The sequence below is a fragment of the Desmodus rotundus genome, chromosome 8 (genome assembly GCF_022682495.2).
Source record: "Desmodus rotundus isolate HL8 chromosome 8, HLdesRot8A.1, whole genome shotgun sequence".
In the NCBI taxonomy this organism is placed as follows: Eukaryota; Metazoa; Chordata; class Mammalia; order Chiroptera; family Phyllostomidae; genus Desmodus; species Desmodus rotundus.
The window spans coordinates 104307736-104331176 of NC_071394.1; the positions used below are offsets into that span (position 1 = coordinate 104307736).

General features: G+C 44.3%; 1 protein-coding gene across 3 annotated transcripts in view; it reads right to left on the reverse strand.

The window, feature by feature from the left end:
* Nucleotides 1-23441, reverse strand: part of EPHB1 (EPH receptor B1) — a 421654-nt gene that overhangs the window by 51316 nt on the left and 346897 nt on the right. For all 3 annotated transcript variants that reach the window (XM_053930212.1, XM_053930213.1, XM_024565783.4), the window contains 2 exons: nucleotides 16222-16344; nucleotides 3588-3835 (listed from right to left, as the gene is read on the reverse strand). In XM_053930212.1, the coding sequence (XP_053786187.1) occupies nucleotides 3588-3835; nucleotides 16222-16344 (371 nt within the window). The remainder of the gene's footprint in view (nucleotides 1-3587; nucleotides 3836-16221; nucleotides 16345-23441) is intronic.

Consider the following 23441-nt stretch of genomic DNA (forward strand, 5'->3'; position numbering starts at 1 on the left):
TAACAGATTTGTTCAAGGCCACAGGGTGACTCATAGCAGAGCCCAAAGCAGAACCCCGGTTTCAGGGTTCCCAATCTGGTGTTCTCTTCCTGACATCTGGGTTGCTGTTGTCTAGTTTCAGCCCATGAATGAGCTTCCCTGATGAGAAACGTCTCCATTTGTCACTGCTCAGTGACTTCCAAGAGTCTTTCAGTTATGACCATCTGTGAATGAACCAGCAGCCACCATAAGGCTAAATTTTAGGCACAGAAGTCTTACAGAGCATGTTGACCTTGCTGGCTCAAGCATGGGACATTGATGAGATTCAGGGGTTGTTCATAAGACTGTGGAAGAGCCTCCAGATTCAATCCCCTGAATTTGAATGCCAAGAAGGAAACAAGTATTTAATTATAGATTTGCCTGCTACATAATCCATGGCACAGACATTTGGGAAAAAATGGAATATAACGAACACATTGAATGTATGCTTGAAGAACAACGGTGTTTCCAACCCCTCCAGAATGTGAGGGATTCTAAGTCCCACAATGGGGGAAGAGCCTGAGTGGACTGTGAGAAGTCATGTCCAGCGAGCTCACTGGATCCCCAATGCCCAGAGCCTCTCAGATGCTGACCCAGAGCAGTAGCTGTGGCCACTCTCCAAAGATGCCATATCCAGTGTGAAAGGGCCAGTTGGAAGGAGGAAACAAATGCACATTTTGAGGATTAACCCTTTTTTTCTCTGAATGGTGATCCTGAAATTATTCCACTTCTCAGAAGATGGACCCTACAGAACTTAACTGATGACCTACTTTTAGATTTTATCAAGCAGCAGATACATCAATTAATGTTGCTATGCTCCAGGGTTTGCTAGTAAGGCCGAAATTAGATTTATAGATTACCTGCCTCCATGCTGTGTGAGGAGTCAGAAACGCTTCATTTCCCCTTTCCTCCTGGCGCTGCCTGCTCTGGCCGCTCCTTTCTTGCCACCCTTTCTCCTTGGTTTTCCTGTGTTCCTCTCTTGCCCCTAGCTTTTCTCCCATCACCCAGGCCTCATCATCATGAAAAATAATGGTGTCCAACATGCGCCCATGTCCTGGTCCCCAAATGGAAACAGCCTTGTGCAGAGCACCACTGTGCAGCTTCGATTTCCCACAGCCTCCTGAGAATGAATCTCCGTGTTTCCTGCACCATCCAGACACAGAGAGAATCCGATCACAGTCCCAGTTCATGTTGTGACTCTCTGTAAAGTACCGTCCGGTGACATGTAGGAAATAAACGACTCCCAAAAGGGTCTGGAGGCTCGTTCCAGAAAACACTTTTTCTTCTAACCTTGCCTTCTATTCATTTTTATTTGACTGTTTTCATGAGAGCTCTGACCATGAATGGATGCCTGCAGGAAAACATGGCCCATCCATGCTCTTGCATGAGAGGGCTGGATGCATGGACAAAAGACCAGGCTCACTCAGAATAACTACATTTCTCTTGTCACCCTGGAACATTTTTGTCCCAGAAATGCTTATTTGGATTTCTCATTCAACTAGCATTTACCAAGCACTCACTGTGCTACGTACCGGGGGTGGCAAAATACAAGGCATAACCCATACCCTCAAGGAGGCTGTGACAGGCAAAGTACATGAGGTCCACAATCTACATCTGTTGCCCCCCCGACCCCACCAAAAATGGGGGGCACTACTGCTTAATGATTCAGACAAGGCAAAAAGTGTGTGTTTGCCCTGCAAAGTTAGTTTCAATACTGTGCAAATGCCACGTCTAGCAAGTCCCTCAGCTACCCTTCCGAAACACTGCAGCTCCTAAGCTCTGCTCCTGAGCTTTGGAGCCACCATGCAGCTGCTGACAGATTGCCAAATAGGCAATGCTGACTCTGGTCTTTGAATACACTCTTCCATTGTTTTCATCTTATATGCCTGTTCCTCCACCTGTCTGCAAATTCCTGATTCTCCAATATCAGATAAATTCTCCAACCTTTTTGAAATCTTCCCTAGCAAGATTTCAGTTCTTTGCTTATGATACCTCTGCATTCCATGCATAGAAACAGAAGTACAATATAGACAGACGCTTGTTGGAAGTTTTGGACACTAGGGTCCTTGGGAATAGAGACTTCTGTGGCATGTTGCATGCTCTAAGATGGACATAACAGGACCCCCCCATCCCTTATGTGTAAGAACATATTAAGTTGTTGTCCTTCATCAAAGTATGGGACCTGTTTCGTACCCTTGCATTAGGTGGGCCCATCACTATGGTTGAAATGATGCTGTGTGACTTTTGAAGCCAGGTTACAAAGCAGATACAGCTTTTGCCTTCTCCTCTGGGGATGCTTATTTTAGGGTTCCAGCTTGCTTGAAGAAGCCCAAGAAGGTCACATGGAGGGATGCTAGCTGACACCAAGTATCAACCACAAGACACATGAGTGACAAGATTTGGATGATTCCAGGCCTCAGCCCTTGAGCTGCCCCATCTGACACCACATGGAATGAAGATGCCCATTCCAATTGCATTTTCATGAGCAAAATAAATCGTTGTTGTGCTAAGCCACTAAAGTCTTGGCATGATTTATTACACAGTATTAGAGAAATGTCTCTTTCCTCTCTAGAGGCCCAGCACCCAGCGCAGTGAGTAACCAGAGCAGTCACCGCATGAATGTTTCAATGGCTGACTACAAATGGTTCTGTGTTCTGCAGCTAGAGCTACTTTTTGATAGCTTTGGTGATGGGCATAGTCTGCTATTTGGTATTACCCTGAAGTCCTTGCTCAGAAGACCCTGCCCCATTCTTTGGTGCTGCCCCCTTTGCTCTCAGGTTCCCTTGAAATCCCCAGCTGAACCTTTTGTCCAAGGAGGCCTTGCTCCCTGGCCTTTGCTTAATCAGCTTCCACTCCCTAGGCATCAGCATCATGGCCACCCACACTCACCCCGTCTCTGAGTAGCTCTATGATATCTCACAGAGATGAAAATGGTCCCAGTGTGGCTCCATTTGGGCACACTGACAAAAGTCCTTTACAGATCTCCCAGCCATAGGCCTTCAGGCACCCCCACCTATGCTGCAGGTTGGGAGGGAATCACATTCTTCATCAACCCCAGAAAAGACTTGTGGATGCTGGTGACCCAATCTTTCCCTTTCTTGCCCAGAGGGCAGGTGGCCCAGGTACCAGACAAGGGCAACCTGCTTTATCTGTGAACTGCAAATGATGAGAACTGGCTGGGAAGGGAGAGTGGAGTGCTAGGGAAAAGGCAGCCACTGGCATCTGTATGAATCACACGGGGCTATAGAGCAGCTGAAAGTCTCTTCAATCTCCAGAATTCGTACAGATGCTGATGGCCATTCTCTGTCTCCATCTATTCATTCTTATTAATCTATCAAGCATTTATTGAGGCCCTACAACATGCCATCCTCCTACTGAGGGGTCCACAAGCTCTTTGTTCTTCTGTTTTAGCAACAAATCTGTTAATCTCATGAACACCTCCAACTCCCACCTGCATTTTATGGAGCAATTTCTGAATGGCAGGTTATCCTCACACAGACATTTCTCCCCAGCCAGCATTCCCTGGTGTCCAGCAGTGCTAACATCATCCACCCCTGAGCTTCTCTTACCCTGAGGAAGGAATCCAAGGCGCCATTCTCCATGAACTCTGTGATGATCATGACCGGCCGACTTTTGGTGACCACACCCTCCAGACGAATAATGTTGGGATGGTCAAACTGTCCCATGATGCTCGCCTCGCTTAGAAAGTCCCTACGCTGCTTCTCTGAGTACCCGGCCTTGAGCGTCTTGATGGCCACGTAGATTTCCCTCTTGCCTGGAAGTTTCAAACGCCCCTTGTACACCTCTCCAAACTCTCCTGCAACAAGAATGCAATTATTACCTGCTTCCTTCTCACTTTGTAGAACCACACGGGGAGGCAGCTTATCAAACACAATGGTGCTCAAAGTGCAATTGTGTTTAGAGAGGCAGAAATGGAAATAGTGGTATCTCATTGTAATGACGATGTCTTGGCTCTAATCAGTTCATGACAAACAAAGAAGGAATATTAAAACACATTCCTTAGCCCAGATCTTAGAAATAGTTCGGGTACCTAAAGTGGGATTTCAGAATACCGAGGCCTGTCCAGAAAGCATCCAGCCAGTACTATGACAAATAGAAACACTTATTGAAGAAGATATAAGAAACATTGTCCACAGGACAATAACGCCTAAGTCCCCTTCAAAGTAGGCACCTTGGGACCTCACATGGGTGTCCCAGCATCATGACCTTGAGGAAATCTGATTTACTGGTAGTGGTTCGAATCAAGTCATTGGCAACTGCAGCACGATGTTTCTTCTGCTCTGGTAGCAGAAGCTGCAGAACAAATTTTGCCCTGACACGTTTCATACCAAGATCCCACATCAAAATCTCAGAACAGTAGTTTCTGGAATCCCCAGATCAGCTTCTAATTCTCGCACTGTCAGACGCTGATCTTTGTTGATTGTAGCCTGTACACTCAACATTGTCAGGTGTTCTGCTTGTCTCAGGCCTTCCAGAACATGGAACACTTTCAACAGATTCTCAACCATCTTTGAAGCATTTGTGCCACGCTTTTGTTTGTGCTGAACTCATTACATCATTCCTGAAAGCCTTCTGAATCATCCAAAATGTTTTCATGGAGAAATGTTCAAGCTTAATGCAAAATTTGATGTAGATTTGTTGCTCTACTCACTCAACCATTTTGAATGCAACAGCCACATAGTACACATGCTCACTCAACCATGTCTACTGCCCCCACTGACTAGTACAGTGAAGTTGTCATTGTTCACGCATGCCCATTCCAATCCATTCTCCTTCACTGCCTTTTTACATTGTTGTCCTGCAAACTGTTCTTGTTATATTAACAATGGCTGGATTTTTTCATATATATGAGTTTGTTTTACCCCACATTGGATTTTTCATTTGTGTCCCAGCTGAATAATTGAAGTGAAGGGTCAATCTGGCAGAGCCAACATTCATTTTTAGCAGAGCATGGCACAAGAATGTCCAGGAGCTAGGGGATGTATTCACATTTTTAGTTTTCTGAACAAAATGAATAGCATTTATGTTCCTATGTTGCCCTGAAAATGTTTGCAGCTATTGGGTCCCCCAGAAAGCAGACACTGAGAAGTTAGGAAGGGAAGTTAGCAGACACTGTGCAGGATAAAAGGGGAAGGAGCAGAGCTGGCCAGAATCCTGGATCACCGTGCAAACCTAACAGTGTGAAAAGAAAGGAGGAAGCAGTTATGGACAAGGAGAATCTGAGACTGCAATGCATATCTGACAGTCTCATCCAACCCAGTGGGGAGCTCCAGAGCAAAGAGTGCCGATTCCAGAAATTTCCAGGCTCTAGCATCCCCCCATGCTCAGTCACTGAACCTAGAGGTGCTGCAGCTGGAGGCTGGCAGCTAACTGCACTCCTGGCAACTGAAAGGCATGTGGTTTCTCCAGCAAACAGGAGTTGCAGACCTCCATGGGTGCCACAGCATTTAAACATTTCTGCGGTACAATCACCAGGGGTAAAGCGATCTGGTGACACTATTTCCTAGCTGCTTAAAAAAATCTGTTGAATCCCGTTAAATGTACTTTCAAAAGTTATTTTATGGGTTAACTTGGTTTTCTAACTTCCAGTTCTTTCATGTGAAGCAGTTTAGTGTCTACTTGTAAGTGCATCACCGAAATGTGTGTCAAAAGCCTGACAGGAGAAGCATGGCTTTCTGCTGGGAAAACCGTCCTTTTTACTTTCAGCTTCTGGAAGAAAATGATGGACCACACTGTGAGCAATCAGATAAATTACTGGCCACATTAGAAAAGGCAGTTAACATCTCTGCTGTGATTCAGTTACGAGTTCCTTTTGTTTTCTGATACAAAAAAGATGGAAAGGAAGCTGCGTGACCTTTCATGCAAAATTGCTCAGGAGTCAATGGAACTTGTTAGAATCTAGGACTAGAGTAGAGGTTGGCTTAGGCACCATGGGAAGATTTCAACATGGACCTTACAATACTAAGATATGTATCATGTGTAGCATTGGTCTTGACATTTAATCACATGCAGCTTTGGTGAACTGCTTGAGGTTAGGCTGAGTCTCATTTACGTTCGTAGCTTATATACCCCACTGTAGGGCCTGCCTAGTATGTGGTAGGCATACAAATAAAAGTATTTGCGGGTATCATATTATTTTTGTTTGGCTTTTGCTTTGTCCACTCTTGGGTTCTAAACTGCTGGAGGCTCTATCCCTGCTCTATCCATAAGAAGTAGAAGTGCCAGTATTTACATTTTTATAAAAGGCTGTTTGCTCTAGAGTCTTCTATAGCCAAACACTGTATAACCATTACCCGGGGAACATGAAAATGACACTGCAGAATACCATGAGCTAGTGAAAACTAATATATGAGTGATATGTACTGACTTCAAAAGGTGTCCACATTGTACTGTTAAGTGAAGAAAAGAAGAGCAAGTTATAGGATATGCTATTAGTACGTACCCCTATGGGGTATATGTTTGTATGCAGAATGATATTTTAAAAAACTGCATCAAATTTATTCTTAATTTCAAATTATTTTTTAAATGGTTACCCTAGAATTGTGGGAATAGGAGTAGGGAAGCACAGATTAGTAAACTTAGTTTATGTTGTATGAATTGTTACAATAAGCAAATGAGTAAAATTTAAATAAAAGCACTAAACAGTGACCTGTTATATCTGTGTATATGTATATATGTATGTACACAGCACGTGTAAACATGTGCATGTGTCCATATACATGTATATATGTGTATGCACACACATGTACATGCGTGTGTGTGTGATCCATACCTCTTACACCTTGACCTAGCAGATATTCAATAACAATGAGCTGAACGAACACGCATTGCATATTTGATAAGTATACTAACTGAAGAATATTGGTATTTCTTCCTTGTTATAAAAATAGCCTCTATTTTCTTTTAGTGAAAAGACATAGTTGAGAATTGAGGGGAAAGTTATGATCACATTTCTTCTTGAAGGAAATAGTACACCCACATTTATTGACCACGAGGTGTACTGTCAGGCACTGTGCTAGGCTCTTTGCAGGACTTATTTTTTCAATCCTCACAACACCTTCATGAGTTGATTATTATTATGTCCATTTTACCAATAAGGAACCTGAGGCACAAAGAAAACATGCCCCAAACCCCAGAGGTGTGAGTCAGAGTGAGGGTTGTGGTCCAGGCCCACCCTTTTTCCTGCCTTATTGCCTCTCGGTAGGGGTGCTGGTTAACAGTGCCACAGGGAACAGAGCTGTGTGGAAATGAAGTTACAATCCAGGGACCACCATGCCCCAACTGTACAGTTATTGTCACAGCAATTCAATGTCCGGGGAACAGCAGACACAGTGGAACTATCTCATAGAGAGATGTCCCTGCCTGGCTAATCAGGTGGGATCAGAATATTTAGGAATCAATTTATCAATTTGTATATACCAGTGTGTGAAGTTTGGAAAAGTGCTCCAGGTGAACCTGATGTTCCCCACAACACACACATAAGCACCCAGGTGAGGACTTTGGTTCTACACCAGTGGTTCCCAAAGTTGGCTGCCACTACAATCACCTGGGGAGCTTTACAAATTACAGTTCTGGGTCCCACCAACAGTGATGCTGATTAGTTGGTCTGGGTGCAGCCTGGGGATGACGTATTTAAAATCTTGTTACAGAATTGGCTACATGATTTGTGGGGCCTGGTGCAAAATGAAAACATAGGATATCTTGTTCAAAACTTATCAAGAACTTTAAGACTTTGGCAGCAGAGCATTAAACTAAGTGTAGGCCCTTCTGAGCACAACGGCACTGGTCACAATCCCCTGAAGCCAGGCCTGGCCGTCCAGGTGTTTCTTCGGTGCTGCCAATGTTGAGAACTACAGATCTAAATGGGCTTTATACCTGTGAGTGGGGAGAAAGAAGGAAGAAACCAATGAGTGTGGGGCTTTGGAAAGTTCTCTCTACATGGAATGGTGTGGATCACATGACTTTCCTCATTGACAAATGTTATTTCGTAGTTTAATCTTTGTGGCTGATGTCTCTTCAAGTGCTTCTACTACTTTAGCTTTAAATTACCTCCTGTGGCAGTCCTCATTACATAGTTTTTTTAAAATGATAAAAAATGCTTTTCCAAGAGGATTGGTAGGGCAGTGAAACTACTCTGTATGATCCTACAATGGTGGATACATTATACATTTATACATTAGTCATTATACATTTGTCCAAATCCATAAAACGAACAACACCAAGAGTGACCCCTACTGTAAACTAGAGACTTTGGGTGGTAATAATGTGTCCATGTAGATTCATCAGTTTTAACAGATGTACCACTCTGGTGGTGGATGTTGATGATGGGGGAGGCCATGCATGCGTAGGAGCAGGGGGCATATGGGAAACTTTTGTTCCTTCACACCAATTTTGCTCTGAACCTAAAACTGCTCTAAAAAAATAATAAAGCCTTAAAAAATGCTCTCCTTGGGTCGGGAGAGATAGACTTTGTAGTCGGTCACGATGGTGGTGGTCATTACTTCTCTCAGAAATGTGCTCAGCAATCACTGGAAAGCAGTGGCTTAAAGAACAGTGATTCTGTAAAAATAGCTCCTTTCCTGTCTGGCAAAGAAATGACTTCATGTTCTCCAAGCCCAGAAGTTTGCCAAGCACCAACTGCAAAGAAGTCACTTAATCCATTAGCCTCACTCAGAGGCTGTGCTCCACCCTATAACATAATTAAGTGGCCCTTGAGTGCAGTTGGGGGAAACTCTGGCCAGGAGTAGAGGAAGAAGTTCAAGTCTATGCCAAGTCCAATATCCAACTTTGGGCATATCACTTCTCCAGCCTTAGCTTTCTCAGCTCTGTGCAATGAAAAGAAATGATGGACTGGTGGCCCTTCCTAGCAAGGTGTGGAGTCTGTGAGAAAAGTGCTTTGTAAACTACGAAGGGAGTGTAGGTGGGGACTGGAAGAGAAAAGGAGGGAAAACTAGGTTTCTTCAGCCTAGTGGGACTTGGAGGAGGTTCATCCAAGACACAGCAGGGCTTTTTGCCAGGGGTAGTGGGACAGTCCCACTGCTGCATCTGGTATCTGGGCATGGAGGATGTCCCCACGTAAGCCTAAGGCGCTAACGTCTGGGGGCTCTGGCCCTCTAGCATCTGCATAACCTCATCAGGAATGGGAGTCAATGGGCATATTGTCGTTATTTTAGAAAATCAGGGCCTTATATGACTTACAGTCAAGAAACTACTGTCACCAATGATCTTTGACTTCAGGTTTACATACTATTCTCAGGAAACTATGTTTGGTTTTTTGGTACCTTTCCTATAATGAGGGCCGGAGCTTGAGGTCTGTGGTACTTTTTGATTTGCCACAGTCTTTTACATGATCTCCAAATCATGGTCATCCGGTTTTCATTTTTTTTTTAATAAGAATGCATCATATTTATAAAATGTTTTCAACAAATTGAGCATTATCATTGTATTTTAAATAAATGCTTATAAGAAATGATTGGGTCGTGACTGTGGTTGATTCTTTCTATGTAGATCCTTTACTGACAGTAAGTGCAGCTAGCCTAATTTTGGTCTGGCTGGACTTTGATTGGCATGTATCTTTGCAGCTGACCTTGGAGCCTCTCCTACTGCAAAACTTCCCCACGGCTAGGACTCAGCTCTAGCTTCAGGCCAATTTGGTGGTCAGTAGCGCTCGGCAGGGGTTCTGAAAGCATGGTTCCTGCCCAACAGCATCAGCATCACCTGGGACCTTGTTAGAAAATGCAGATTCTTGAACCCCGTTTAGATCTGCTAGATCAGAAGCTCAGTAGATGAGGCCCTGTGTCTTGGGTTTTAAAATGCCCCCAGGTGATTTTGGTGCCTGGCTCAAATTTGAGAACCACTACCCTCCAGGCTGTCAGCTGAGGGTCATTTAGCCAGTTCCTGTGATTGTGCTCCCAGAGAGCTGCTAAAATTACTCCCTACAAGTTGCAGCTCCTTGCCAGTTCCCCTTTCCTACCTTCCTTGACAAAATGAGGAAGAAAAAAAAGTGGTTCGGCAGCATTAAATACCTCAACTATTAAATATAAAATCAGAAGAAAAGAATTTTCAGTTTTTGAAAGTGAAACGTCCAACTTGCCAGCAGGTATTTCAAGTAGTAGCTGTTGGCTCTGTGCAGCATGAATCTACACACAATTGCACTTTTTTTTGCAGCATTTTGAAGTCACAAATTGCCTTAGGGGGGAAAAGGGAAAGCAGAGCTTCTAGTTACTAATTCAGGCTTCTACCAGAAAAGTGACTTTTAAAGAATAAATTTAAACTAGGTTTGAAAGTATGATTTCCAGCAAGTTTTAGCACATGAGTCTGTGCAAGAGAAGTAGGTTATTGCTGAACCAGGGATAGTAAAACCATGGCAGACATTCCGCTACCTCCTGACCTGGTGCTCAGGGTGGGCATTACTAATTGATTACAACCCTATTCTCTTTTCAGCAGAGCCCCCCAGGCACCCATTGCCAGGCTGCTGGAGTTGGTGAATGAGACGGAATGGCCACAGTGTCCACAATACCTAATACCTAGAAGGTGAGAGCAGACTAGTTTTCTCTTTTGTTGTAGCTTTTTGTGGTTGTTAGACACCTGCATACCTATCTTACGACTTATTTTCCTAATGTAAATAAGCACATATAATTAAAAATGCTAAGTATCTTGGGTCTCATTGTTGTCCTTCTTAAGACAGAAAACTGATCATATTAAGAGGACCGGATCGTGGGACCAGGGTGTTCTAGGAAGAACATACTGTCCCCAGGAAATGTGGGACAGTCTTCACAGCATATGACATGGACATATCGAATTCCCAGACAGGATCCTCATTCTCAGCAAAGAGGTTTGGGCCTCCAAACCGCTGGAAGAATTTACCCCCAGAAGCAATGTCCCTGTATAATTAGCTACTCTTTTTGCAGAATAACCAAAGTGGCAGGTAGTGTGGGGGTTCACCAGACCCAGATCAGCCCTGTCTCGGTTTCAATTCTTGTTCTACCATCAACGCAACTGGCAGCCTGACCTTCAGCAAGCTGTCCTCTGAATGTTGATTTCCCCACCAGTTTAGACACACACACACACACACACGCACAAGGCTATTATGAAGATTAAATAAGATAATTTTTATAAAGTATATAGGCCAGTGTTAGGCACTTGATGAGTGTTCAGTACATGTCAACTATATTAATTATAATTACTGAAGACATATATTTGCTTTTCTCTTTTAGAAACTTCCTTCTGTGACTCTGACCCAATAGGAGGCTACCCTTATGCTGCCTACCTTCACTCTGAATGAGCCCAAGAAAGTCAGGCTGGCAGGAAGCATTTCTACAAAACCATCCCCAAGAAACCCACCGTCTTCTTCAAAGAGAGAGGTGGCGGGCCTTGCTGGCCCCATTCCCCATCTGCACACCTCACATATTCCCTCTCTCCAACTCTCCACGCCCAGACCTCTCACCACAAGCTGCCTTCTCCCTCACAATAAGCCAATCTGTGGAAGTGCTGAATCGGCAGCTGCTGGAGTCAGAGGAGGATGTGTTTGTTAATTAAAATACAATTGGCATGTCTTCCTCTGGATGACCTTCTGTTGACACCTCCACCTGCATTTCCATGCACTGCACAGTGGTGCTCAGGGCTGCTGTATAGTTACATAGGTTACACACTGCACACCCCAGGAGCACCGTCCATGCTGTAGGGCCCAGTCACACATGGCAGCCTGGTTTATGCTCTGGGTGAGTCTACTGCCCAAACCGATCAGAATTAACCAGGGCATTGAAATTGACATTTGAGGTGATTCCTATTAGTCAGATTCGTGGTTACAAAGAGCTGGTATGCTCCAAAGACACCAGATGGCCTGCTGCCCTCTCTCTACAGAGACTTCTGTTTTTCCCATTATCATCAGGGAGAAGAGGAAGGGTTGGCTCTCCTTCATTCCACTGGGCCACTTTCAGAGCACGAATGATATCACTCCAGCTCTCTCCTATCTCTCCCCATTCTCCCCATTTTGAACTCATCCTCCTGAACTCCACCCAGTTTTCATCCCTGTAATGATTCCCCCCCAAGGATCTACTTTCATTCAACCATATGACAAATACGAAATTGAGCACATTTGGCTTACCACAAGAGTAACAAAACCATTAATGTACTTTTGCCCCCCCAGAACTTTGAGCCTGGTGATGACACATGAGGATTAAATAACTACATAAAGACAATGAGTAATTATAATTCAGTCTTCTTGAATGGTATCACACCTGGCTCATTTGTTCAATATCTTTCACAACTTTAGAAGAAACTTTGGCAGTTGATACAATTCTTCATCCTCATAATTTCTAGATTTTAATCCATTAGCCTTCACTTGCCTGCAAAACCACCACTCCCCACACTTTGGGGGCCAGCCAGCCCTCCTCTCCCTTCACGATGTTTAACCTGATGCCCCTTATTTCCAGCCATAGCACTTCTCTGTGCCACATTTCCCCATCAACTCTAATCACCAAGTCCAATAGTCACTCCATTCACCATGACTGGATACATTCTGGTTTAGATCAGTTTAGTTACTTCGGTGTAGCTTTCCTTACCACCTCAATCCCAGCATCCACTATCTCAAACTCTCTCCAGGCAAAACCCCTTAACTGGTCTCCATGCCTCTAAGGTCACACCCACCCTTCCTCATCACCCCCTTTCAGTCCACTCCAAACACAGCATCTGTCAGTTTCATCTCCCCACATCATTTCTATCACTCACCCTGCTCAGAAACCTATAGGAGTTCACCATATTCTATAAGATAAAATCTATACTGCAATCTCTGGGTCTAGGCCTCAGCCTGCTCCTCTAGCCTCAAGGCTTGATACTTATCCTCAGCAAATCCCTTCCCCGCAGGCTTCTCTCCCCCTTGTTTTCAGGGTGTGCTGCATGGAGTATCAGCCCATCCAAAGCCTCCACATCCTCAGGGGACCCCCAGGTCCCTGTTCCCTGAGTCATTCCCTGCTATCATGCCTCTCCTTTTTTCACCTCTGTCTATGTGTTCTCAGGTCTCCTCAACTTAGGTCTCAATTACCTATCCTCTTATGGAGTGGCACTATGTGTCTATGTTAGAAAATAACCCCTGGAGGGCAGGGTTATTAGGCACTCAGTGTATTTCCCAGGACCTACTACAGTCTCAGGCACAGAACCAATGTTTAATGAATAAGGAACTTGCACTCTCAACTTAATCCCTTCTGCAACAAACATGACCCTCTCTTCTGGCTCTGACTCAGCAGGTATGGGCTGGTTCCTCTGCAACCTCTTTGAAATAACCTTACACAGCCTGGAAGTGTGCTGGTAAGTGTTCAACTACCAGCTCTCAAAAAACAAAACCAAAACCAAACCCCCCCCCAAAGAAACCAATATCCCTGGTTTTTTATCATTTGCCAATTCCCATAGTGTAAATACTCCTACTATGGTTGATGCCAAGCCACCAACATGATGTCACTGAACATGGGGCTGGGAAGAGATGCACACAATTGGCTTTTGCAAGGTACTGAAGCTGGTTCCAGCACACCACTGAGAGAAAGTCATGTTAATTTTCTTCCTTAAATCATTAAATTTTCCTCTTCTGTCTCATTATCTTATGAATTTCACAGAAACGTATGGCTTTCTACTAGTTTTCACCTTTGAAAGCTCAGGCCAAAGGTTATCTCCTTTGTGAAATCTTCCTGATAGCCCTACCCACTCCCAGAGTAATGCTGAACACTGCTGTATTGGCCCCACACTTTGTACATGGGCTATTTGCCATTGAGACTGTCAGACCTATGAGGGGAAGAGCGGTTTTTCACCTCTGGAATTCCACATCCAGCATGGAAGTAGTGTTCAATAAAAGCTTGATGAAGAAACAAGTGAAGCAAGGACAGAATGACTTCTGATTCTTCTTTTGATGTTTTGTTACTACTCTGCAACCCAGTGTTTGCCCCCTGTGCCAAATCTGGCAGGTGGCTAGGAGAAATATTGCCACTTTATACAGTATAAATCTTACCTTACAAAAAATTTTTTTTGAACCCATCCTCATACCAGCTCTTTTAGCACAAAGTGAAGCCAGTCTCAGTGAGGAAGGGCGTGGAGAAGCAAGAGTAGGACAAAGGAGAAAAAGAGCTGGAGATGAGAAAGATTGGTTCCAACTGATAGTGTCTTCTGTTAAAATGGAACCAAGTTAGGCATAGTGATTTACTATCCACAGGGATTAGCTCTGGGATTTCTTAATCTAAAGGAGATGGGTGTCTGGTAGAGGGTGGTCAGCAGCAACCAGGCAGAGGTCTTTATCCCAAGCTGCTGGGCTTCTTATGAACTGCTGAATGCATCAATCCTTCCCCAGTACCATGTGAGCCACAAAGAGGACTGAGCTTCTCTGAGCAGAATGCACAAGCATCAGCAAAGGCTACACAAAAATGGAAGGTGAAGGGTGAAGCATGGACAACAATTGTCCTTTTTAAGGCATTCAGCAGTTGGTGAGCTCATCCCACATAGTAACTCCCTGGCAGGATCATAAGTGAGAAGGCTTTTTACTCCACCCCTGACAAAGGCGGCATGTGCTCTCTGGGATGAAATGCAGTCCACGACACATTGCTCTAAGCCCATGACATAAATAACAACATTCAAACCACTAGCACCATTACCACATGACATAACAACAATTAATAATGTAGGGAAATAGGGTGCAGAACTGAACCACCTCTCCAGCGCTCCTTCAAGTTTACTGGAGAAATCTGAGCCCCTAAGAGTAATCTAATTTATGTGGTATCCAGCCTTCTAAGGCAGGATTCTTAACTATGTCAGTGTGTAAGGAGGAAGAGAAAATTATCTGCACAGAAGTGAAAGTCGTGGTTCAGTAATATATTTAATGAAAGTCAATGGGAAATATGTATAGACTCATGTGGATCAGATTATGGCCAGCCAGCTGGAACTCCTGAGGGGCGAGTGGGAGGAGAGCAGTATGTCCAGACAGAGCGGGTCCCAGCACCAACCACAGGGATGCCATGAGGTTGAAGCTCTTTAAGAGGAAAACCAGAGCATGAAAACAGTGGCCTAATGGGGCAAGCTTTCAAATGCAACTTCCAATTTCACAGATGGCTTTTTGACCCCTCAGCGCATTAAGGGAGGCAGTGAATGGAAGAACGATGACTTTCCCCCTAAAGATAAAATATGGAGTGGCTGTCTGTAAGACTTTGACTAAACATATTTTATGGAGTTAAAATATTATTGCAAGAGGCAATTCCATGGCCCTCTAAATATATGAATAAAGCACTTCTAGACATAGGAGGATAAAAAGACTTCGGCATATATGTGTGACAAGAGCTTGAACAATGGCTAATAAGAATTGAAGAAGACAAGACAAAGCATGTTGTGGAAGAAAATAAAAGTAGGAAAGAAGACACAAAGCAAACACATCTTTTAAGGAAATAGTGCAAGAGACAATAAAGAGATTACTTATAAAATAAGGATATTTTAGGGTATTTTATTCATTTACATTAATAAGGCTGGGTTCATTGTCTGGCTGACTCAACTACCAATCCATTAAGGAGTGATGAAAATTCTAGATCAGCCTTTAGCTAGAATTTCCTGAGAGCATCTCAGTCAGTCAGCTTTCTGTGGGGCTGAGTGTTTGTTCTGATGCAGTAAGATGGATGAGAGAACACATGTTTCTTGGGAGTGAAACCTATCTTGTGTTATCATTCATATCATAGATCTTCTGTAGAAACTTTGGTTATGGGTGGGTTTTCTTCTGGAAACAGTGGCTTGTCTTCAATTCATCATTGTCTATCCCCAAATGCATGCGTGTAGGAAAGGTGAACTGAATACAAGGGAGGAAATCTTGGCCCGAAGGCATGGAGATGTCATTGTCAGTGAGTGGGATACTAGGTTCAGCTTCTAAAAATTTCTGTTTCTTTCAAAGTCTTCTCAGTTGAGTATCCTACACCTTTTTCCTTATCTGAATTTGTTGGTCCATTTCCAGAGTTATTTCTGAATCTTTTAAAACTACAGCTGACTTTTCTGCAAAACCAAACATGGCCACCATGATTAAGGTCCCCCAAAGGTACCTAGAAATGCACTGTAGATGGTCAAACTCATCTTCTAGGGAGGAAGACGGTAGAGAACACCTGGAGTGGTGGGTAGAAGACATTTTGACACTAAGAGAACAGAAACAAGGGGAGGAGAGAGCCATACCTGCTCCGATGACCTCTTCAATTTTCACAAAAGATACGTCAATCTCCTTGGCAAACTCCCGGACAGCTTCGTTGGGGTCCTCATAAGTGAAGGGGTCAATGTAGATCTTCATCCCTGGGGATCCTTATTGGAGGAGATAAGCAGGGTTAACATCCTAAAGAGGAACAGTGGTCATTAAACACTGGCTGCTGCCCCAGGCAGTGAGGGTATCGCTGCGGGGGTCTCACCTGCACACCAGGCTGCCTTTCCCTGCCTTGATGGCCCTCCCTGTCTCCCTTCCCTCTGGGCCATGCTAGCCCTGTTCTCTGTCCTCTACTTCTCCTTCTCCTCCATATTCTCTTCTGTATTTGAGCTCTTGATGAAATGTGGAGCAGATTACTTATAAGTGACAGATCAGGACCGGTTCCCTTACCGGGCACTCACAGAAGGCAAGCAAGCTGATTGATGCCAGCCAAATGCATTAGCGGAAAAGTGGTGGTAAAATGGTAGGGTAGATATCAATATTTATCAACTTGACAACTTTCCTGAGTGGAGGCCACTGTTAAGGTTATTACTGACGGCTGTGTCCAGGGCTAGAAGAGGGATGAGGATGGATTTAAAAAAAAAGAATTTGCTATTAGAAAAACCTCAAGATATAAATACCAAGACAGTATACCAGAAGAGAAAATGTGAAGAGAAAAGCACAGAAAATATTGATAGAGAAAAGAGCAATGTCTACATAGAAAAAATGAGGTGGAATAAAAGAAAAATGATAATTGAACACCCTGCCTTCAGACACACTGAAGTATGAAAAACGAATAAAATGGTGAACGAGAAATACAGAAAGGAATATAGACTGTGTCAGTGATGTTTACAGTGGCAAGATGAATAGGTGTGCATGGGGACAAAATAGGGAATTGTCACTGCAGAAAAAAATGGATTCAAAAAGTGGAGGAGAGGGGACAAAAGAAGGAAATGGAACCCAAGAAACAAATGGATTCATTCACAATGTAATTCTTCAACATGTTAGATGTGTCATTAGGCAAAGCACAGAAACTGTTTTCATGGTGGTGGTGTGTGTGATGGAGCGGGGGGGAGGCTTCGAAAGCTAAACAACATGGTCCAGCATCTCATCCTTGTGAAGAGGAGGCATTTTCCCTACCCGCTGCTGCTGTCTGGTTCAGCAGCCAAGTCAGGTCAGCGGGCAGGCAGGTCTGGAAAAGCACAGTGCTGTGTGCCCTTGGCTGGGGCCCGGGGCTGAGGCTGGACATCAGGTTCCCCAAGTTCTGCCCTTTCAGTGCCACATTCCCCATTCCGGCTTATCCTCAGGTGACTCCCAGCCCTTCACACATGGTCTGCTTTTGACATTTTTCATGTAAAAATCTTCTGACGATGGCTCTACAGCTCCCCCAAAGTAGTGTTGGCTTAATCACCAATTTGGGCAAGGATTGGAAGTTCCAGAGAATGATCCAGAGGGAGAAGGATAATAGAGCAAAGAATTGAAGGGGATATTTCTTTAAAGTCAAAGAGAGCCAGGTGCCCTGAGCAGAGGAAATGCTTTTTGTGGAAGATGGGTTATTCTGTCACTGAATAAAATCACTCCCAGCATGCTAGAAGGCCTGCTTTAGGATGATTGACACTATTCTAGCATGCTTCTAGAAAAGCTGGGGAGGACAACATGGACTTGGAATCTGTTGACTGAAATTCGGACACAGAAAATAGATAGATCCTCACCTTTGTCATAGAATGTTCTAATCCCTAGGGAATGCAGGAGGGAGAGGGAGAGACACAGGGAGAGAGATTCTACTTTAATAAAGTGGGAAAGGAGGACATGGGGAGGGAGCTCATCTCTTTCTCATTTAGTAGGGAGAACAAGTGAAGAGGAAGGAGGACTGAAAGCAGGTTGAAAGTGTCTAGCAAAGCCAAATTAGCAGCGCCAGAAGCAACCTTTGAGACAAGGTTTTGAAAGCAAGTGGCTTATCTGGGAGTTGATCCCAAGAAGTCCCGTAAGGGAGTGGGGAAGTAAGAGGTAAAGGAAGGAAACCTATGAAGAGTGTGCTCTCAAGCCACTTACCACTGTAGGTAACTGAAGCAGGCTTAACCCGGAGAAGCTTTGGGGCCAGTGTAAATCATCACAGGCTTTAGAGCTGGCGCAACCTGCAGAGCAGGGAGCTGTGATATCAGCATGTGATTCCCATCAGTCACTGGCTATGGGCTGCTTGACCTGCTGTGCAGGTGGACGGGGAGGCTTCATGGCCAGAGAGAGTGTTTAGGTCAATTGGGTAAAGGGGGTTAAATATATGGTAACAGAAGGAAACTAGATTTTGGGTGGTGAACATGCAACAGAGTATACAGATATTGAATTATAATGTTATACACCTGAAATTTCTAAATGTTATTAGTGAATGTTACCTCCATAAATTATAAACAAACAAAAAAACACAGATGCTGCAGGGAGAAGTCATAGTCAGCATGCACTGGAGGGGTGAGGACATGAGATGAGGCGACAACAGACCCACTCAAAATGCAAAATGGACAGCAGCCAGTGTCAACAACCTGTAACTTTTACCGAATTCTGAGCTGAGAGTAAAAGAGGTTGAGAGCCCAGATGCCAGTGCCCAGAGGTGAGGTCAGAACCCAAATCCTCTTACTAATCCATCATAATGCAACAAGTCCACGTCCATCTACCACTGGGGCAATGACACCTCCTTCTTAGGGTGGTGATGGTATTAAAGATCATATTGCAGGTGACATGCCTAGCACAGTGCCTAACGTACAGAGAGGGCTCACAAACTGATACACTGTTCTCATGATAATCACCAATAAATCGTTCTAGGAAGTGTTTGGGGAGGCAGAAAGAGGAAATGGGGTAGGCAGTGAGGGGTATAAGCTGCTTAGGGTTATATTAGTTATTTTAAAAGTAACTACCTTGTTATTCTAGATCAAGGGCTTTTAAATGATGTAGTTAAGCTGTCCTACAGGATCTCTTGCATGGAAACTAATTAAACAATCTAGAATGTGTTATAATGAATGGCTTGCAAGTAAAGACATATATAAGGATGAATGAGAAAGGATTCCCAGTTAATGAGCTTTACAGATTTTGGGCCCAATCAGTTCTGGGAAGGAGCTATTATTCCCAGAAAGGAATGGCTCATCTCTTGATGGTGCCAGGATTCTTTTAGGCCAGTAATGGGCAATGACGGGCACCTAAATGAGAGAAAGTTCACACTTTAATGACAGGTGTAGTTTACTCACAGAGAGGTTTTCTACCTTGCTGGACTGTAGAATTACGGTGTGTGTGCGTGTACATACACATGCAATGTCACAGCTGCTGTTCTGGGGCCAGGGGTTTTGATTGTTTCACAAGAAGCTGAAGCGGTTACAAGAGACTGGAAGTGGTGATGTGATGTTAATTAGAATGTCTGTCCTCTATGCAACACTAGGAATCAGTACTTGTTTTCCCTGACATTGAGGATACTGTTGTTCCACTGAGGAAAAGAAGCTGAAATCAAAAGTCTGACAAATGGCTCAGACTCGGTGCTTTTCTTCTGATAGGGTCTCATAGGGCTGACCTCGCAAATGGTCCTGGCCTACACCCCTCAGACTAGGAGCAGCAATCCGCCATCATCTCTTCTAAATCAGAAGAGTGATGTGGCTGAGCACACGCACTAGTGGCCCCTCCTGCACTGGCTCATCTCCGAATGACACATCTCTCCAGACCTTTCTCCTGCGTTACTGCTAGCCTTTCTCAAGTCCCAGAAGACGAGGAGAAAAAAGAATGCCTTTAGCTAGGCAGAACAGGTCATTTGTCTTTCGGCTCATTTTGTGTTTCTGCATAAATCCTGCATCAGCCTGTTCCTGCTCCCACTTGCCAGTGAGCAGTTTTTAATTATCAGGAAAATGGTATTTAGTGCAATGAATCACCAGACAGTGAACACGGAATTCAAGTCAGCTGCCGAGTTGGGCAGAGCCAAACATTTGGAGACAGGGCTCAGAAAATGTTCTCGGATTGTGAGTGTTGGGAAAATATTAATAGTGGCACTAATAATAATATCAAATGTAATAGAGATCGATAATGTAAGGCATTTTATAATTCTCTGCATAGTGCCTCACATTATTATTATTGTTAATATTATATATGTAGAATATTTACAGTTTCTGGTTATTTTTTAACATAGGTTATGTACCTCTGGCACAAAAATGGTATTCATGGATCTAAGCTTCTGATTGCTTGTGCCTTGAGAGAGAAAAAAAATCTTCAGTTTTATGATCTTCTAGTTCAGTAATTTCTATTAAAGATCTGATTTATACATGTTTGTTCTTTGACCTCAAAACTCACTTATGCTATGGCTGGGGTCACAGCCTAGACTACTAAAGCTTTAGTTTAAAGGATCATCGTTCTAGGAGATCTGCCAAATCTTAAACATGAACGTAAAGCTTTAAATACATTAAGTCTTGGGAGAAATGACTTAGCCACAATCCAGAGCCTCCTTGAATGGCAAGAAGAAATCCTCGAAGCAGAAGAAACTTCTGGCCATTGTGAGAGACTCCGCATCAGTAGATCAGGGTGCGGTCAAAAGTGATGACACCGGGACAAGTTCTGGGATGCTGACAGATGTGTGTGGGTGATTCTAAAAGGTCAGTTATCAAGTTTACAAGTGCCAGGTTTTCAGGGCAGAACAGAAGTGGGCTGGGAAAGGGCCAGTTCCAAACAGTAAGTGACATTTAGGACGACAATTTGAAGAAGACTGCTCCTCTTCTGCCCTCTGGTGCATTCAGAAAGTACAAAATCAATGCCATGGACATCTTTTAGGTCCATGGAGAACATGGCTTTCTAGGAGGCTTCAGGGGTGCCAGGAAGAGCCTGATGCCTTCCTGGTGGTGAAGGACTTCTGAAACCCCACAGAATGGTTCTAGAGAGGTAGTGAGTTAGGCTGTTTTCAGTCACTGATACCTTGTGTGCCAACAGTTTGGATAGAGTCATGGAAAACGGGGAGGTGTGTTTCATCGTTCCCTACTCTGAACCCAAGGCAGACTTAGTCATCTTTGTGACTCATCTAAATTTGGTCCAGATATCTAAGCACAAGAGAGAAGCAGTTTAGGGAACTGCATATAAAATTCAGTCCCTAGAAGGAACTTCACCTAATCCTCGGTCTCAGTTGATCACCCCTCATTTTCTCAGCACTGACTGGACGCCCAAACAGCATTGTTCTTGGGACTATGGGAGCTATAGGACAAATACATCTTGTAAAGTTCTTCAGGTGATTGCGACATGAAGTAATTGGGGTGCAGCAATGGAGAGTGGAGACAAGCTGTACATGCTGCTGAAACCAGAGAAGGCAGAACACTATGAATGCCAGTCTTCAAGGTCAGAATCTTAGCAGGACAAGTCACATGGTCATGCATTGGAGAGAGAGGAGCTTGGAGTGTCACGAGGCACAGCTCAGTGAGAGGAGTGTGACCAGTGTGAATGTGGAGAGAAGGGGGGTTCTGAAAAGGAACAGCGCTGATGCACTAGCACAGGAGGGCCTTGATTACCAAACAAAGGCATTAGGATTGGTGCCATCGGACACACAGAGCTGACAACTGTTTCATCAGCAGGGGAGGGATGTACTGAGCGCAAGGCATCAGAGAGTACATTTCCCTGGCAGGCTGCAGCATTCACATACATTGTTGTGGGGGGAGGAGCTGGAGGCCGAGAAAACAACTATGAGGTTGTTGTAGTCATTAAGGTGGAAGACAACAGCATTCAACTATGAGAACAGAAGAAGAGGCAAGAGAAATTTCAAAGGAAGAATTCACAGCAGTGAAAAGAAGAATTCAAGTCAATGCCAAGGCTTCTAGAATGAAATGGTACTATGAACCAGGTAATGGACTTTGGGCAAGAAACCCTATTGTCAAGGACGTTGGCACATGTGGTTTTGGACTTTGAATGCACAGATGAAACATGCAGGTGCCTAGAAGGCAGTCAGAAAACTCAGAATGGAAACAGAGCCGGAAGACTGGGTCTGGAGTTGGAGATTTGCCTGGCATGTGGGTGGTAGTTGAAGCTGTTGATGTGAAGGGCTGAAGATCTGGCAGTTTCTTGGAGTGAACCTACCAGTAAAGGTCAACGGGCACTAAAAACAGTTTGCTCTACCTGCTTGGGAGGCCAGAGACCAGGACAATGGGTGGTTGTCTTTCTCCATGAAAGAGTAGAGGTCCTGGGTGCTCAGCTAGGGCTTGAGGAAGAAGGCAAGAGGGGAGTCCCAGGGAGGGCAATGAGCCTGAAAAGCAGTGGATCTGAGGATGTTCTTCCTTCCACCTCTGTATGGGGGTTTCACCACCTTTTCAAGTTTGCTTTTAAAACCACAGTTATTGCCTAATATGTGTCCGAGGAGAAGGAAAATGGACCACAGTCTACTTGCTACTGAGGAAAAAGAGTGTAACATTGTCCTGATGGTTTGGTATCAATGACCAAGGAAGGTAGGTCCTCCCAGGCAAAGCCCACAGTCTGGGCCATTGAAGTCCTGCCAGGAACCTGAGGGTCACAGCCAACAAGCTCAGGAATGAAAGAGTCATCATGGTTGCTAGAGGCTCTGGCTTAGAGCTAGCAGAAGACACATGTGTGAATGTAGCTCATTAAATTTATTTGATATTTAATAAGCACCCACTGGAAACTCAGACACTTTTTGCACTCTGGGGCCTTTCCTCCTCTCCCCAAATGCCCTCATTTACTCATACTCAGTTACAAATGCTCCCCAAGAGGCAGCCAAAATTTTCAGTCCGTCTTCCTACTCCAGGGGGTACACCTGACTTTCACCCTGGTCCCAAGGTGACTTCCAGTGAGCTAGATGCTACGCCCTCTATAGTTCTGAAACATATCCACCACCCTGTGTCAAAAAAGCTGGATGTAGAATCTTGGGTCTAGGTGTTTTTCTGGGTTTAATATAGTCCGATGTCTCACCTAAAGCAGGAATCTGTTCTACAACATCCTTGACTGAGAACTATCTCTGCTTGAATGCTTCCAAGAATGAAGAGCTCACCTCCCACAAGGCAGCCTGCCTCTATTTTGGACAGCTCCAGTGTAGGGGCGGGGATGTTCTTATACTGAATCACATCTGCCTTCTTTGACCTTCCACTAGATGGTTCCATTTAACCTCATGCAGCGCAGCAACTGTATGTCCTTTCCTTTCCCATAATGGTCTTGTGCTTAATGATGGCCCCCAGGGCCCTGCCTCCATTTCTCCTGCACCCCACCT